The 16,906-nt window shown below is 41.0% G+C and overlaps 1 protein-coding gene across 2 annotated transcripts in view; it reads right to left on the bottom strand.

The window, feature by feature from the left end:
- Positions 1-16,906, bottom strand: part of nav1b (neuron navigator 1b) — a 76,301-nt gene that overhangs the window by 15,261 nt on the left and 44,134 nt on the right. For both annotated transcript variants that reach the window (XM_044024866.1, XM_044024867.1), the window contains exons 7-10: positions 4,580-4,730; positions 3,447-3,750; positions 1,399-2,158; positions 540-953 (exon numbers count right to left, since the gene is read on the bottom strand). In XM_044024866.1, coding sequence (XP_043880801.1) covers positions 540-953; positions 1,399-2,158; positions 3,447-3,750; positions 4,580-4,730 — 1,629 coding nt within the window. The remainder of the gene's footprint in view (positions 1-539; positions 954-1,398; positions 2,159-3,446; positions 3,751-4,579; positions 4,731-16,906) is intronic.

Genomic DNA, 16,906 nt, shown 5'->3' with positions numbered 1-16,906 from the left:
ATGTCAAAACATCAGTTTAGATTAGTAGGATACATACATGTTAGAACGTCTTGCCACATGGCAGCTTAGGCACTTTCATGCACATGAGATTGTAAAAAAAATAAAAATAAAAAGCACCCGTCTTTGTCAAGACATTCTTTGGGCCATTTCCAAACAATTTCCAATGGATTCAAACTTTCATCACCTAAATGACAGCTTAGATTTTCTGTTCCAAGAAAAGGAATAAATATGGGAGGATTCTAAGTCAGCTGCCAAGAAACTTGCAGTGCAATGTTGGAAACACTGGATTTTGTAATTTCAAAAGGAGGAAAATGGATTGATTAATATTTTGTTTTCAAGAGTTACTGGGTCACATTGACTTACTTATCTCTTTTTTTTCTCACATTCAGACTAAACCTATCAACTGATACTCACATACCCACTTACTTGTCATCTCATAAATAAGAGCTCACTTCCTCATTGAAACAATAACATACTTATCACAAGAAAGTGGACAAAAACCTCTGACCGACTGAACATCAAATACTTCTGCTACTTGCCTCTCCGAGAGATTGAGGGATGTTCTGCTCCCGCCCCCCCAGGTTCCAGTAGCCCTCTCCTCCTTGTCACGTGTCTCAGCTGAGACAAACCTTGCACTGGCAGGGACGCTCATCTGCAGTGGCAGGGACTCCAGGCTGCGGTGCATGCCAGACAGCTTGGGGTAGAGCAGTGGCGACGCGCTCAGGCTCAGGCTGTCACTGGTGTAGGAACAGGAATCGATGTGGAGGACAGGAGCTGGGCTGGGAGTGAGGCGGGTAGCTGTGTGGGAGCCAGCCAAGTCCTGAAGTTTGGCGTACGAGGGGACTTTGGGTGGAAGGTCATGGATGGTCACGCAGGAGTCAAGACTGTTGGAGTTAACCTTGTCCAGGTGAGCCAGGCTGGGTGGACGACCCAGAGACTTAGTGTTGAGCATCCTGTGAATGAGGCAGAAGAAAAAACTAAAACAAACATGCATAAAGTGCTAAGTAATGATATTCAAAATAAAGTTATCACTATGGTGGGTAATGAACATTAAAACAACTTTCGACTTCTTTCTACTCATGTACTGTACACCGCATCAGATGTTTTGAAATGACTGACTCCAAGAAGTCTGCCTCAAAAAGATTCAACAACATAATTTCTGACAAATCATTTTCTCGTCTACTCTTCAGTTCCAGAAAATAAAATTATCAGTAAGCACAGTGGATTGTTTAGACTAGCTGGGGCAATGTTTGAGGAAAGAGGATATTTTTTGGTTTTAAACCCTGTGGGCATCACAGATGAGACGCCATCCCTAAGCATTGTAATTGGGATGGCAGAGAAATACAAAAAATGCAGTATTTTAAGTTGAGTGTACAGAGCAGAATGTAAATGAGAGACCTTGGTGTGGTGGGTGATGACAGTTCAGGGTATTTGCTACTGCCCGACCGTCTCAGTCCATGCAGTTTCATGGTAGATTCTCCCGTTGACTCTGACTGAGTGTCCTCTCTTTTCAGAGAGCAACAGTCCATGTCAGCTCCCACAGCCTTAGCCTTGGCTCTCTCCTTTTCCTTCTCTCGGTCGGTCTGATTCACCGGGCCTATACTGGTCCGAGCAGCCATTTTACTGCTGCAGCTACTAAGCTCTTTCATCCTGGGGCCTGCAGAGGCCATGGGCACAGGTTTCAGGCTCAACAGACTGGGGTCAATGGTACTGCTAATGGGCCGAGCTGCAGGGCGACCGATCACACTGAGCGTGCTTGACTTGGCCGGTCGAGGCAGGCTGCGGTATTGAATGCTGTTCCTGGCGTTTGGCCCCAGGAAGCTCTGCTCACTGCTCGCATCAAAACTGTTTTTTCGACCTGAAGGTGTTCCTCCTCCCACAGGCTTTGCAGGAATGCCAGATGACCTGGGTGTTTTCCCCACAGTAGCAGAGCCACTGGAGATGGTGGTGCCCCCTGCTGTCATAACAGTGGCTGTACCAGTGGCCATGGGGGGTTTTTTGTACCCAAAGGAGGCTCCAGCAGTAGGTTTTATTAAACCTGATGGAGGCTTGCGGTGCTCTCCATGATGATCCCTGCCAGCATCAGAACGAGACCGTTGTAGACCTGCAGCTTTAAGGGACATCTTGGATTTGTCCAGTGGTTTCTCATTTTTAGGTGCTGCATAAAGAAGAAAAGAACATTGCATAGTTAGTGAATAGCATTACTACAATTATTATTTACCAAAAAGATGAATGATTGGATAACCGAAGTTCATATGCCACATAACACGGTAAATCTAATTAAATAAATGATGCTGGGCTATTTTGGTTGTTTTTGAATGCTTATGACTTTGCTTTGCTTTTATTTATCACATTAAATATTTTTTTCCCCCATGCCAATATTTGGTATATTTCATTTCAGCACAAAACTGCCTTTACATCTCCAGACAGTGACATTTTCACTTCGACAAAGTATGTACACAACAAACAGTCATTTCCCCTAAGGCTAAAAATAAAGTCATAACTATAGTGCTTCAATAAAAGCAAATACAGCAGATCTGAACAGTCACTGTGTAAGCCTAAAATAAGTGCCTCCATTACGTATGTTTTTCCTTCAAACTACAGTCAAACCCCAATCAGAACTAATTTTGTTCAATTTAATTCTCAAAGCTGAAATCAAATCAAACATGCACATGTTGATGTTTGAAGTCAAATTTAATCTCCTGTTTAATGATTTAATGAATGTTTTCATTGGGACATGAACATGGAAATAAATCTAGTTGATGCAGACTACAGACAATGTCTCCACACACATAAACAGGCCTTAAAAGAAACATGTCTTTGGGCCAGGGCTCCAGACATTGGCTGCACTGGTGCACCAAACTTTTTAATGTAGGTGCACCCACATTTTTCTTCAGTACCACAATTTTAAGGGGTCATCTATTTGTCATTTCCCATATGCAATCATACTTATGTAAATTATTGCAAACAACAATAAGTTGAAAGATTTGGGTATACACACACACACACATTGCTGATTAGATCAACAGGGAAACACCTGACTGTTTTGTAGTGGTTATGAGCTGAACACACAATAAACATTGATCAATATATGATAAAATGTTAGGTGCACCACTAAATCCAAAGAAACAATTTAGTTGAACATTTTCAGGCACATTATATCTCTTTTTCCTTCAATTAAATGTTTATATGGTGTTTAATTTTCATCGGAACACTGTGCTACAAATCAAAACTCAAGGGTAAACTTCTCCTTTCATCTCGACACCATGCAAATATCCATTTTGGCTGTTGACATATTCTGTTTTACATTTGGAATCAGTACACAGAGATAATGCAGTATGGATAACACGGATTTCATTGGAAAAAACAAGTTAACTGTTGCAGTGATCTAAATAACGAACAAACGGGAGACTAAGACAGAACGAAAATAAGCTTTAAACTCTCACTTGCGACTTTGAGCATGCTCTGAGATGTATGGGTGATGGGAGAGGTCACGCCCACAGGAGGGTTACGACTCTTCTTGAAGCTCCCCGGTTGTCCAAAACCTTGAGGCTTCTTCATTTCACATTTACTCCCCGACTCGACTTCGCTGAGGCTCGGCGGTTTCTTTCTCCATTTGCTTGGGACTTCTGTCTTGAGACTCCCAGTGTCATAGCTGCTGCTGCTGAGCTTGGCGTTGGCTTTGCCATCCTCGCTATACCAGGACAGTCCGCTTTCCACCAGGGAGCGCTTCTCTGCATCAGTGCGGAGCTGCAGAGAGGAAGGAAAAGGCAGAGTGAGTGCGGCAGTCAGTGGAATTGACTGTCCTTTGTAATCTTTGTCTCATCTAAGCTCTGCACCAGTGGTAAGGAGAGAGAAGGAGAGAGAGGGAGAGAGAGAGAGAGACAGGAAAAAGGGGAAGGAGAATAAAAACTGCAAAGAAAAGCATTCTGTTTTAACAGTTTCAGATATAAACCAACAGCTAAACCCAAAGCTTACACTTTTTAATGTGTCACTACCCAGAGGACAAAAATGACGTCAGGAGGCAGCACTGAGGACAAAACTGAACAGGCTGCTTCTTGGCACACTATTAATAAGATACGAAGTGACAGATGGCTCATTGAGCACCACTAATGTTAATTTCTTCTCAGCGAGGATTCTGCAAATCAGCACTAATCCTATAGTTGTGTAATAAGTTATCATGTGAGAAAGACATGAGCGACTGCTCCAAGTGGATTTTCTCTATTTGGAATGACAATTTTTGTCCGATATACTTTTCTCCCTCAGCATCGAATATGAAACTGTTGTGCTTTTCAATGAACGTGCACTGATGGCTGTGCCCCGTGAGCGATGCATGTGAATCTACTTTCATCGTAATGACAGAGGTGAGGCCTGTGGTGTCTTTCTGTGGCCTTTGTCAAGCAAACCGGAATCATAATTTAACACAATATAAGGTAAATCACAGAACGCAGCAGCAAAAAGTAAAGGCTGAAAGTAAAGGCTGTAATCTTAAGCAGTGGTTTTGCAAACATCACAAGATGGAGGAATACTTAAGTATCACATTGTGATGTTAAGTGTTGGGTGCAGTGTTTCAGCTCACCATGGCAGAGGAGTTGCGCCTGGAACCCAGCGGTGTGTTTGGCAGGGAGCTCAGCGAGGAGCTGACATTGAACTCCTCTGAGCTGAGGTTGTCCGAGCCATCGCCATCACCGTCGCTGAGGCCACTGCTGATGGAGCTGCTCTCATCCCAACTGAAACAATACATTGATGACACTGATGAAGGTGCTCCTCTCAAATAAATGACAACCACATGAAACTGAGTAAAGCTGCAGAAATCACTGTGAAGGTAGAAAAGGCTGGTTTCAACTGTGATACATCCATCTCAAACAAGCAGGTGATTTGGTGACTTGATTCAATTCAACAATGCCTCAGAGTCCAGGCCATAAGGTGCACCATTCCTCAGGATTGGATATTATGATACAGATTTATTTACAAACCAACTGTCTATCTAAAGATGATCGAAAACTTATTTTGTTATCTTGTTTCAACCATTATTTTGGTGATTTTAGTCATTTTATTGCTTCATCCTCCACCTGAGGGTCGGGGGAAGCTGGTGCCAATCCCAGCAGACAGGGCAAAAATCAGGGTACACCCTGGACCGGTCAACAGTCCATCGCAGGGCCAACATACGGCGACAAACAACCATTCACTAGTACCAGGAGAAAACCCATGCACAAATGAGGAGAACGAGCAAACTCCATGCAGAATGGCGCTTGGTTGGGTCATGAACCTTTTGCTAAAATGCGACAGTGCTATTTGCTCGAAATAATACAATATCAAACTTAAACTTTATTTTAAACTAAATCTACTTATCCACTTCATCTCAATTTTATAAATCCCCATGACAAGCAAGCAAAGCCATAGCAAGCTTTAACTACAGGAGAAACTTTGCAGGGTATGCTCCGTGTGAGAGGATAATGTATGTGTATCTGACAGCTTGGGCTTTAGTGGTGCACTCTACAAATGCAGAGACAGGCGACTGAACCCTCCTGACCCTTCCTGCCGTCCCACAATGCAGTACTGCATCATCCTGAAACAAATGCAGCCACAGTCCAAGGAAAGCAGGGATGGGCAGCTCGACACCGCCAAGAGAAAACTGCACACTGGGCATCAGAGTAAAAAGCAAATCACAGTTCAATATGAGACGCAGCCTCTCAGTCAACCCCAACATCACATGAGAACAGGACAGCTCGGAGTTCAGCAGAGTTGAAAATTGAACAGTAAAACATTTTTTTTTTTATGTGCTTTAGAAGAGCAATTATACCTTGGTGAATAAAACAAATATCTCCTGGAAGCTAAATCACCATTTCTTCTGGCAAACACAGGTGGTAATCAAATTTGTGTTGGCGCACAAAAATTGTGGCACAGTGGAAAAGGTACATTAATAAGAGCCTTTAAAAGCGAAGTCGCTGCTTGAGCTGAATCAGTTCTTTTCCCTTTCCGTTTACTTTTCCTCACTGGGTTGAAAATGCACTTTGTGGCTCAGCAGTCTGCAATTAACAGAGACACAGAGCACGGAAAATCATAGAAAAATACAGGGAGACAAAAATGGCGTGTACACATTCAGAGCAGGATTTAATCACATGGCTAGATTGAGTTGTTGTCGCTCACCCGAACTTCATAATGGTTTTAATGTAAAACTCAAATACATCAATACATTCTTGGCCACAGGTATGTGACCTTTTAAAAAAAAAAACTATATTCGCCCCTACCATCAATAACAAGTATTAATTTAGATTTACACCGAGTGCAGATGTCTGTGGTATGTTAGAACAATACCACCTCTGTCAGGAGCAACACAGGGGCCATGAATAACCCCACGGGGATGCCAGGCTGAGAAGAGGCAGGAGGGGCTGTGGGCTGTTGATATTACAAGCCAAACTGTCTGCTCTCAGGGGTGAAATCCAGACAGGAGAGAGGGTGGGAGTACTCCAGCACACTGCATACTTCATACATAGGGTGGCAATTAACTTTTTGTGTTCTGTGGCACAACTCCAAAAATCTGTCTGATATGTGTGTCTGTGTTATTATTCAAGCGAGGCTGTCGTGGAAATGTTTTTGATTTAAGCGGAGTCTAGGATGCCGAGGAGACACACGAGATCACAAATCCTGAAGGCACCCTATAGAGCACGGAGTAGACTCACAGTATCACAGATAAAAAAAATCATGGATTTAAACTCACATGCACATCCATCATGCATAAATACTTTCATAATACTTAAAACAGTATCTGTGACTGTTGTGTGTGTGTGACATCTTGTCCCTTTTGTCTTTGTGATGCCTAGAGACAGTATATATATAAATGCATATATGCATATATATATATATATGCATATATATATATATGCATACATATATACACTAGCCAGTAGTTAAATCTGGTACATCTTTGAACCTGCACACTGTTCGTGTTGGAACACTTTTGTTCCTTTAAAACTGCGTAAAATTGCACACAAGATGGATGCATCACGTCTTGGCACTGTGCGTGTTGTGTGCTGGATGAAGGACAGTAAAGACAAGGCCGCTGGAAATGCGTGCCATGGGCTGAATGAGTGGTGAAGACATCCTCCATTATACAGATAGCTGTGGTAACAGCACCACAGTGTTCGCTATAGAAAAAATGTGACCACAGATGTTGCACCACAGTGTCAACATGTAAATCTCCTGCACTTTTCGCCATGACGTTCTTCATTCAGCATCACGTTTGCACCCTACGCATATGTCAGAACGCTCAATTAAGTAATATATTCACTGAACTTCAGTGCAGGCATATTAAAGATGGATCAAATCTTCATTCATGTAAGAGCAAACATGCAGTAAAACCAGCCAAATGAACCCACAGCCTAACTTTGTTCATCGGCTGTATTCTGTATTCAACTTGTAAAAGTGATTTTAATCTTAATTTGACCTCCTCATGAAATAAAGTTTAAACATATGTTTAAATGTGTTCAAATACTTTGACTTGTTTTATCAGGAAACATCTCTGTACACCTCATGTAAGTCAGGACAGTGTGACAATGAGTCAGCATGCACCCAGAAACTAAGGAAGCTAAATGGAACTCAGCCATTTAATTATTGACACCTGTGATTTTCCCACTATGACCAGTCAACATGGCTGACATCCAAATAGCCCATCAATGAACATATTCAAACTACTGAACTATATTAACGCAAAATACGTATTTAAATAAGATAATAGGACAATATTAAGCACTAAAGATAGAGTAGAATCAGCCACAAATATTTTGTTATTCACTAATCGACTTTCATTAAACTGTTTAGCCACTTCATGAACATACTCCAACTGTGGAAAAGAAAATCCCAGTTTGACTGAACTCCATTAAAAAAATACGTAATTCAAAATACAGTCAAATGTGGCGAATTAATCTTGAACTCATGTATCGTGGTTGTATTCAACTTCGTGGTAACGTGCTCCGATTACCGAACTCCATTGTCTACTAAAATAGTTTCAGCGTAATATTATTCCCCAAAGCACCAAGAAAATAGAGTAAAAACAGCCGAATTAAACTGGTAAACTGGTAGTCATGCGTGACTTACCGGCTAATGTCACTCAACGGTAAACTATTTAAAAAGTCATGTTCACATAATGGTCACACAAGGTAGCCGAACTAAATTCACAATATTAAAACAGCGTCGGAAAAAAGTTGTCTCGTCAGTGAGTCACTGACGTAATAATCACCTTTACCTTGGCGTAAAACGCACTGTTCTTCCCGCTTTCGGCGCAGAGTGAGCAGGAGAAGAAGACACTTTACTGACAAAAACACGACCCGTCATCTGTGACACAACGTTTAATTAAAAGTAAAAAACGTCCTCACATCAGCGCAGTGATGAGAAAGTTCATATCCGTCCGCGAGCTGAGACCCGAGATTATCGCTCCCCGTTCGGCGAGCGAGAAAGGCAGTCACTCAGCCTGCGGACACGCGGCTCCTGCTCCACACCCCCTCCTCCTACTCCACCACCTCAGATAGAGGGGGAGAGAGGGAGGGGAGTCTGGCCGGCTGTGGTAACCATGGTGATCGCCACCAAGTAATCTGATTACTCTGCAACGGCTGATAAAGCAGGTTAATGTTTCTGTTGACTTTGCACAGATGACCTGTTTATAATTGGGGTTTTGTCCATATTGCACATTTTGATTTGTTTCAACAATTTTAAATGTCATTTTGGTTTTATGTAAAGCACATTGAATTGCCCTTGTGTATGAAATGTATTATATATAAATATAAATACATATACACACGAGTAACAAATAAATCAATAAGCATATTTTCCTTACATTGAAGAAGATGTAACCTATCTCCCGAACAATTAATCTCTAATTGTCCGAGAGATATTAATTGTCCTAAAATATCCTCTCTTTAATTTCATTATGTGTCTTTCGACTTAATGGAAGAGTAATACTACATTGTTGGAGAGTTCCTTTGCCATAGCGTCCATATTACATGTAGGATCGAGAGTATTTGCTTATTGTTTTTCCAAATACATGCATTATGAGTATAGTTTGTGTAATGTACTTGGCTTTGCAACAGTATTTGCAAAGCAGCCTTTGTAAAAGCATGGAGGAGTTGTAGTTGTGTCATCACTGGGGGAGATAAGTATGTGCATAGCTCCATCGTAGATTACTAAACAACCTTCACCGACCCCCAACATTCACTCAGAGAATTTTGGACTGTATTTCTGAGGAAAAACAAGTCTGATTTAAGAGAAAAACTATGCTAGTTATTATATACTACGTAATACACTTAATGATTATAAAAACACAATCATCTATGTTCATGATGCTCTATGTCTGCTGAGTAGGAAACTTCAGCATAAGAGCTGGGCAGATATTTAAAATGATATAAAGTCAGTCTTTCATTTCATTTTGCACTCTCTCTGTTCATTAGTGTTTCAGAATGGCGATGGTGTAACTGCTATTTTAGTGACAACAGTGTCACGTCCATCTGGAACTGACATCTGAAACATCTCACCAATTAAATGAGTCTTTTTTTTCTAACATATCCTTTTACATTTAAGGAGATTATTGCCATCATTCATGTCACTAAAAATAAAACCGTTTTCCAGCTTCACTCATTACCTTCTGTGGCCGAGCTGGAAAAACTCAGTGTAAGGTAAGCTCTGAAATCACTGCAAGTAAAACCACAAAACCACACATGACACAGGGACCTCCACTGAGGCATGAGTAGCCTTGGAAAACCTTCCTCTTCCCTTCTCATTAGCAGTGGAACACATCCATGGCGATGATCTCACCAGATCTCTGCTCTGTAGACCAAGGAGGTAAAGCCTCTGTGGGCCAAAGAGATCCCACACCCCATCCACCCAGCCTGAGTCCAGCTGGAATTATTTTATGTCAAACATATACTACTTAACCAAACAGCATGAATGCTTTGCTCATTTCATTTTACAGAAGATTCCAAAGCAAGGGAAATCTAATATGCTTACAATAAATCCAAACTTCACAAACAAAGACAAACCATTGTCTGCTTTTCCACATCAAACCACATTTTAAAACATAAATGCAGTTTCTTTTTTTCCCCCCTCCTCTCTCCTGCCAGTGTGCACATCAGATCCGTCCAATAAAATGTCTTCAGCAGACTGAGATGTTCGCGAGATACAAGCTTGTTGTGTCTGCCTCTACTTTCATTATCATTGCTGTGATCAACATCAGAGCAGGAGAGCTTCAGATCGCCGCCCGTACTTGTTGCTCTGTTTTGAATACAAACAAGAAAGAAGTCATTGAAATACTGTACTCCTTGGATAATCCGCGTATCATAGCAACACATGGAGCAACCTGGATGCTCATGTCTTTTGTGGTGACTGAAATAAATGGTTTATTGTTCCAGTGTCTCCATGTGTTTCCTGTTTATCTCAGTCCGGCCACAGAGCTGCCAAACAGGCGAGAAAAAAACAGGCTTGTAGTCTTATTTGTGCTGTACATTGTACCAGCTGTCCTACACTGATAACCAAACGGCTCGGGTCAGAAACATCCTCTGTGTATTCGATAAGGTCATTCATTAACATCGCCACCAACGACTATTTATAAAGCGTTAAAACAGAGATTCGGCTCCATCTGCGAGGAGTTATAGGAAGCCGTGAGGACCCTTCCATGTTTTCACTGAGGTTAACAGACAGGAGGCCCTTTTCATGATCTGACCTTTACTGTTGTTACCTCTGATATATCACTGTTGCCACCCCAGTAAACTGTGTTGCAACATACAACCCTAAAACATTTATTTTAAAATGTATTGAGAAGAAGTTACAAAAAAAAAGGTTTTAAATATTTAGTCAAATGGCAATCACGTAGTAGTAAATCAGATTACAGCTCAAATATTAACAAGCTCATGACAAGAGTCGTTTTTCAACAGTGTGAGCTCAGCCAGGGTGAAAACCTTAAAAACAATCAAACGCAGCATGAGGCCAAAACTATGTTGACACGTGAACAATGAGGTCTATGTTGGATTTTTTTTTTGACAATATCCTTCAAAATCGTGGGTATTTATACGCAGCTAAAAACCAATCTTTACAGGGGGCCTTTCATACGATTCTGGAACACGGCTGCAGGGATTTGCTCCCATTCAGCTGCAAGATCATTATTGAACCCAGGTGCTAATGTTTAACAAAATGGATGCGCTTTTTCAGATGCGTTTGCCGCATTAAAGGATTTTTTTTTCAACATTAATATTATGTTCGTCGTAATATATGTGTTGCATATATGGATTGGATTGTGCATGGATTGTGTGCAATCTGAAAATGCCAATATAGTATGTATGTATATGTGTATATATATATATATATATATATATATTTATATATATATATATAGATATATATATAAATATAAGATTCCTTCATGTCACATCAATCTTGGAAGAAATCATGCAAGAAAAAAATGTCCTTCCCCAAACTGTTGTCACTGTGGTGGGTTAGGGTTAGGGTTGGGTTAACCCTACTGTTTTAGTAGGCTCAATTGGAGCCAAGGGGCCATCAGTCTGCACCATGAAAACTGCCCGTGGTCATAAATGGTTTAGAATAAGAAGGGGGGTACTTCATGTACGTTTGGCTGACCACATTATACATTTATTTATTTTTTTAATTAGGAAAGTTCATAAATCAATCATAAAACATTTGAATACATTATGAACAGGTGAAACTATCAATTTACAAAATATAATGAAAGTATCCTGATACAGTAAATGTGTTGCTATTTCCATGTGGTGTAATGACATAGAGTTTCCAGCAGGAGACTCTGTGAGACAAAGCTGGCCCTGCCACTCTAATGACCAGTATACATGCTATGTAAGTGCCTGAAGGGAAGCAAAGAATGGAGTCACTATTTTTTTTTAAAACATTTTTAGCCATTGGATTCGGAGACAAACACTGTCTGTTTAGGTACAATTAATTCAAAAGGATTTCAGATTAAAAAAAAAGCTCTCTGATCCGTTACCTAATTTCACTGTTCTATGCATGACTGCATCCAAACAAATATGATTGATATGCCTTCATGTTATCGAGTAACCAGGTTGAAGATGCATCAGTGGATGCGTCTGAGTCGGTTGCACACCAACCCGTCCCTGCCCAAAAACGCTCCGGAAATCTGACTGAATAATCAGGCGGCGGCCTGATTATTGGACTGGAAATTAATGTACAGTCTACATCGACCTCAGGCAGGAAACTTTCCACCACACAGATGCAGCCCACAGTACTGATGCACTATTCAGCCCTGAGACCAACAATAACAGCCTGGTAGTCTAGAATATAATGCTGTTCTTGCTTTATGACTCTGTGCTGGGCCCCGTTTTCTTTTTGTTTGTTTTTTTATCTCAGCTCCACTAAGACGCATTCATATCAGCATGATTGATACAGCACTTAAATACTGAACTGTTTCAACGCGGCTTCACATCAACACAGAGCTGAAGCGGAGCCACATTTTACATAACCTGATAAATAATGAGCTAATCTGGGAAAAAAAACACAGCATGATACATATTTTAAGCATCTGATATTTCTCTACCAACGCCAAGGGACACAGTAAATGAACGGGGAATGTTGGATTAACAAGTAGAATATATGGTCAGGTTTTCATTGTTGTGATTTGTAGTGTGATTTATGCGTTTTGTCCACCTGGGGGAAAAGTCCACTTATTATATTATGTTATTAATCACTGGTTGTGTTCACACACAGATGACCACATGTAGACATGATACAGGCATGATTCAGACACCCTGGGGTGCATTTGGATTGGTCCATTATTTATGTGGCTGGTGATGCTATAGTGAGGGTTTGTTTTAGAGGGGGTGGGTGATGGTGAGGGCCACGTCGATGCAGTATTTTCACTAGTCTTTATTTGGGGGATGAGAACAGATGTGTTTGAGCTGCTGAACTTGGGGGGGGGCCCTGGTGTCTGCCAAATAATGACTCATAACTCATTGATGCTGCTTCTAAAGACATGTGCAACTTACAAATTTACACAGGTCCAAATAAAACATTTCAAAACGAGGTTTGTATCAGAGGCAACAGAACCACATACTTTCTCGCTGAGTTATGACTGACCGATAGCATGTAGTGGTCTCACTGAACAAGAATCCCAGCAGCACTGGCGGAAGAACAGTCCAGAGAGGACATTTAAAGTGCAGATGCATTCGAAATGAGTCGGAAAAACGTGTGAGGTTTCAACAGCAAAGGGCTAAAGCAAAGACTAACACAGAAAAGGGAAATTAAATGCAGACTGCCAGGGGAACAGATCCAGGATCGCATGACTGCAGCAAACCCTGTCATTGCATTATGATGTTTGTCAATATACCCATAGTTTCCATGAGTGAAGCTGTAAAGTATTTAGAAAACTGCACACACACACACACACACAATCGTATTGTGCATGACCTGCTTTTAACAGGTCACACAACTACCTTGGGGAAAGCTTTACTCTGGTTACCACATAAATGACATTGCCAGAGGAAGAAACTAAGCAGAGGGCTTATCTACCATGTACAGTAATGTAGGAGAAGAGAGTGATGCGATGCAGAAAGTGCTTGTGAGGGGAAAATATTCAGCATTCCAAACCAGATTTGGGGAAAAAAATAAGTGCTTGAATTAAATGATTTTTCACAACAAGAGCTATTGAAAATCCTGGCAATACAGAGATGCAAATGGAAACAAAAACAATAGCCTTATTGGCAGACAACTCTTCCCCCACAGAGTCAATTACAAAACAATTTAATTAAGTGGTTAGTTAGCATGCCATCTTCACACCAGCCAGCTCTCTGTGCTCTCTCTTTGTCACTATGTCTCGCTCTCGTTTTCTCCATCTCGCACATATCAGCAGAGAGAGAGATATACACACACACACACACACACACACACGCATCATTTCAAAAGCTATACTGACACACAAGGCAGCCCGTCACTGGGTCAGTGGAAGACGGTTGCTATGGCAGCACATCCCGAGCCATGTTGCCGCATGATCTGAGGTGTGATGCTTTGAAACAAGCCTCGTTTCTCTGTATTCTCCATATTGCTGCCTACACAATGTGTTGCCGTGTAAAGACACAAGCTGGTGGTACAGTCGAAAATCCCCACGATAACAGACATACACTACACTACACAGTAGGGCAGCATATACCAGTTCATTCCCTCGCAATGTAGCCATAATGCAAGTGTGCTTTGTTCATTGTCATGCGTGAGGCTATGAACGGCAGATGGTGCCGTTCAGAGATCTAATGCACTGCGAAGCTGAATATCACATCAACAGTAAAACCACCCATTTCGTCTGTGATAACCCAAGAGAGTTTTATCGTATAAGAAATATATTGTGGCATATTATAATATTCAATTCTTTATCATCACCAAAATTGTTATATTTGCAACATACCAGTCTACACTGGAAAGAGAACACAACGGCCTTTTAGAGGTTAATCAGCATCACATAACAGAATCCCACACACTCTCTTACCTGCACTAAGTATGACAGTGTGTAGGTTACTTTGTTTGCCTTTTGACAAGATCAGCCATAGAAGTGCTGTTTGAATTATGTGTCGATGCATACAAGTGGCCGTTAATACTACTTAAGCACTATTTAAATGCCGTCCATTTACCATTTACGTCAGCACCACACTCATTGTCAGCTCTTAATTACAGGTTAGCTCCCGACTATGCTTCCCTATTTTGTTGTGAGAGTTTAAAGGCAAACCAAGCGCTGAAAGATATTTGCCTTTTTCATCGTCATATCACACATATTATCTGCCAGCTATGTTCTGGTAGTTGGGCATCCTGTGAAATGGAAGGGTTCTGTTACAAACATTAGGCCCACATTAGGGAAAAAAACAAGTCATTTTCCTTATGAACGTTTGCATAAGACATGAAAAGTTAACTGGAACCAGTGCTCACATAATATTACAGATGAGTGCCTGTAAAACATTAACCATAACTGACTGAACACCAATAAAATGAGCCTGAACGCCGTATAGGAGAGATCATTTACATGCCAGATTATGGAAAAACCAAACCAAACACCAACAATATACTGTAATTATGATTACTGCTACTGAATGTGATGATTGCTCCTCGTAAAACCAGCTTTTTAAATACGGCTTGCTGACAGATATCACATGACTGATGGTTGAACTTTACCAACATGGTGTGAAGAAAGCCACCACAGGAAACGGTTATGATTCTTGGCGTGGCCAGACGCGGTCAGAGCTAAATAAAACGCCATCTCGACATTCCACTGACGCATGAAACAAAGTTGGTCTCTCACTAAGTGCTGGGATTTATTATCATAAAACTACATGATTGAGAGTAAATCGGCAATGTATGCATATCAATGTATATCAAGTAATATACAACTGTCATGATAAATACTTAGAGGTATTTAAGACTGCTTTAGTGTATTAAATGTTAGTCCAGTGTTAATCCACGAGAGGGACAAAACAGAGACACCTTTTCTTGCAACATACTACAAAGCTTGCAACAAAGCTGTTCCTCGTCATAACAAACACAGAAATGTCCCACACGGCTCTGCAGTGCCTCAGATTTTTGAGTCTGTTTTAGTTCACTATAATGATCAGCAGCAGGCTACAATTTCTGGCTATTTAAGTTGTTATAAAAGTACAACCTTCCCGACATTATTTAAAGTTGGTGACGACTCGGTAAAGAAACTACAAAGTTAAAGGCCAGGATGTGTTTTCAGAGGAGTAGGAGGAATGGAAACGCAACTCTGTTGTTTGCATTTTGCAGCGCTATTGGGACCGATTGGCCAGCCATAAAAGATAATAAACGAGTAAACAGCTCGTCATGAAATGTGAATTTGTGACTCACTGCTCTTTCTCTGGGGTCACACGGCAAAGTAGTGGATGGAACTGTTGCCTTAAAGCACAAAGACCCAGTTTTGCAACCCTTTCTGTATGGAGTTTGCATGTTCTCCCCTCCTGTTTATTCCCATAGTCCAAAAAACATGGAGGTTAAGTGGACATTTTAATTTCACCATAGGTGTGAATGGTTGTTGTGACTGGTGATAAATGAATGCTCATTTTCTTATACATCTGCCACCTAGTGGTGAAAATAATCATTATACACACTAATATTTGCAATCACAGCATCACATAACATAGGAATGGTTCATATTTCCAGACAGAGAGAATAAATAATTTGTCCAAACCAGATTATCATTAATCTGTGAAGCTCTCTGATGGAAAGATGGGGCTGTATGTGATATCAGATTAACAATGAGGCAGACACACAGGAGCAGTGATTACTGTCAGTGTGCACACGTCCAGCATTAGCTCGCCAGTGTTGTCTAGTGTGAATCAATCAATATCCATCAGACGCTAAAGTGCCGCAGTTCCATTTTGCTCATGTCTAGTTTCTTATTTTTCCAGGCCCATCCAGACATTATACAAAATGCTGGTATTGCATCTGCAAACATTCTCACAATTCTGATGCTGTCAAGTATATTAGAACTAAAAAAAGGGAGCTCAAACCACATTTTGCCTTGCAGTCTATTTCCAGCTGGTTTCCATGGTTACGCAAGAGGAGCCTGATCTATTTTCATGAGCTGGTAGCTAATGGTTCTGAATGAGCTTTAGTGCAAGTGTGTGACAAGGGATGTACAACAGAAATGCAAATGTATCAGAGACTTTTTGAGAAGATGCCATCGCAAGGAAATGAGGACACGCAGTCCTGAAAAACTTATCTGCATCAAAACAGATAAGCTAGTCGTGTACAGTACGACAAAAGTTGTTGTTATCTTGATAAAGAGTATTCCAGTAGTCTTGACGGGGAACCGGGGATACTTCCCACTGAATAAACATGGAAATACTGACCAGCATGGAAATCAGTTTTATCTTCCAAGCAC

This window comes from Solea senegalensis, linkage group LG4 (genome assembly GCF_019176455.1).
Source record: "Solea senegalensis isolate Sse05_10M linkage group LG4, IFAPA_SoseM_1, whole genome shotgun sequence".
In the NCBI taxonomy this organism is placed as follows: Eukaryota; Metazoa; Chordata; class Actinopteri; order Pleuronectiformes; family Soleidae; genus Solea; species Solea senegalensis.
Note: the sequence above shows the minus strand (reverse complement) of the source record. Positions and strands in the feature narration are given on the sequence as shown.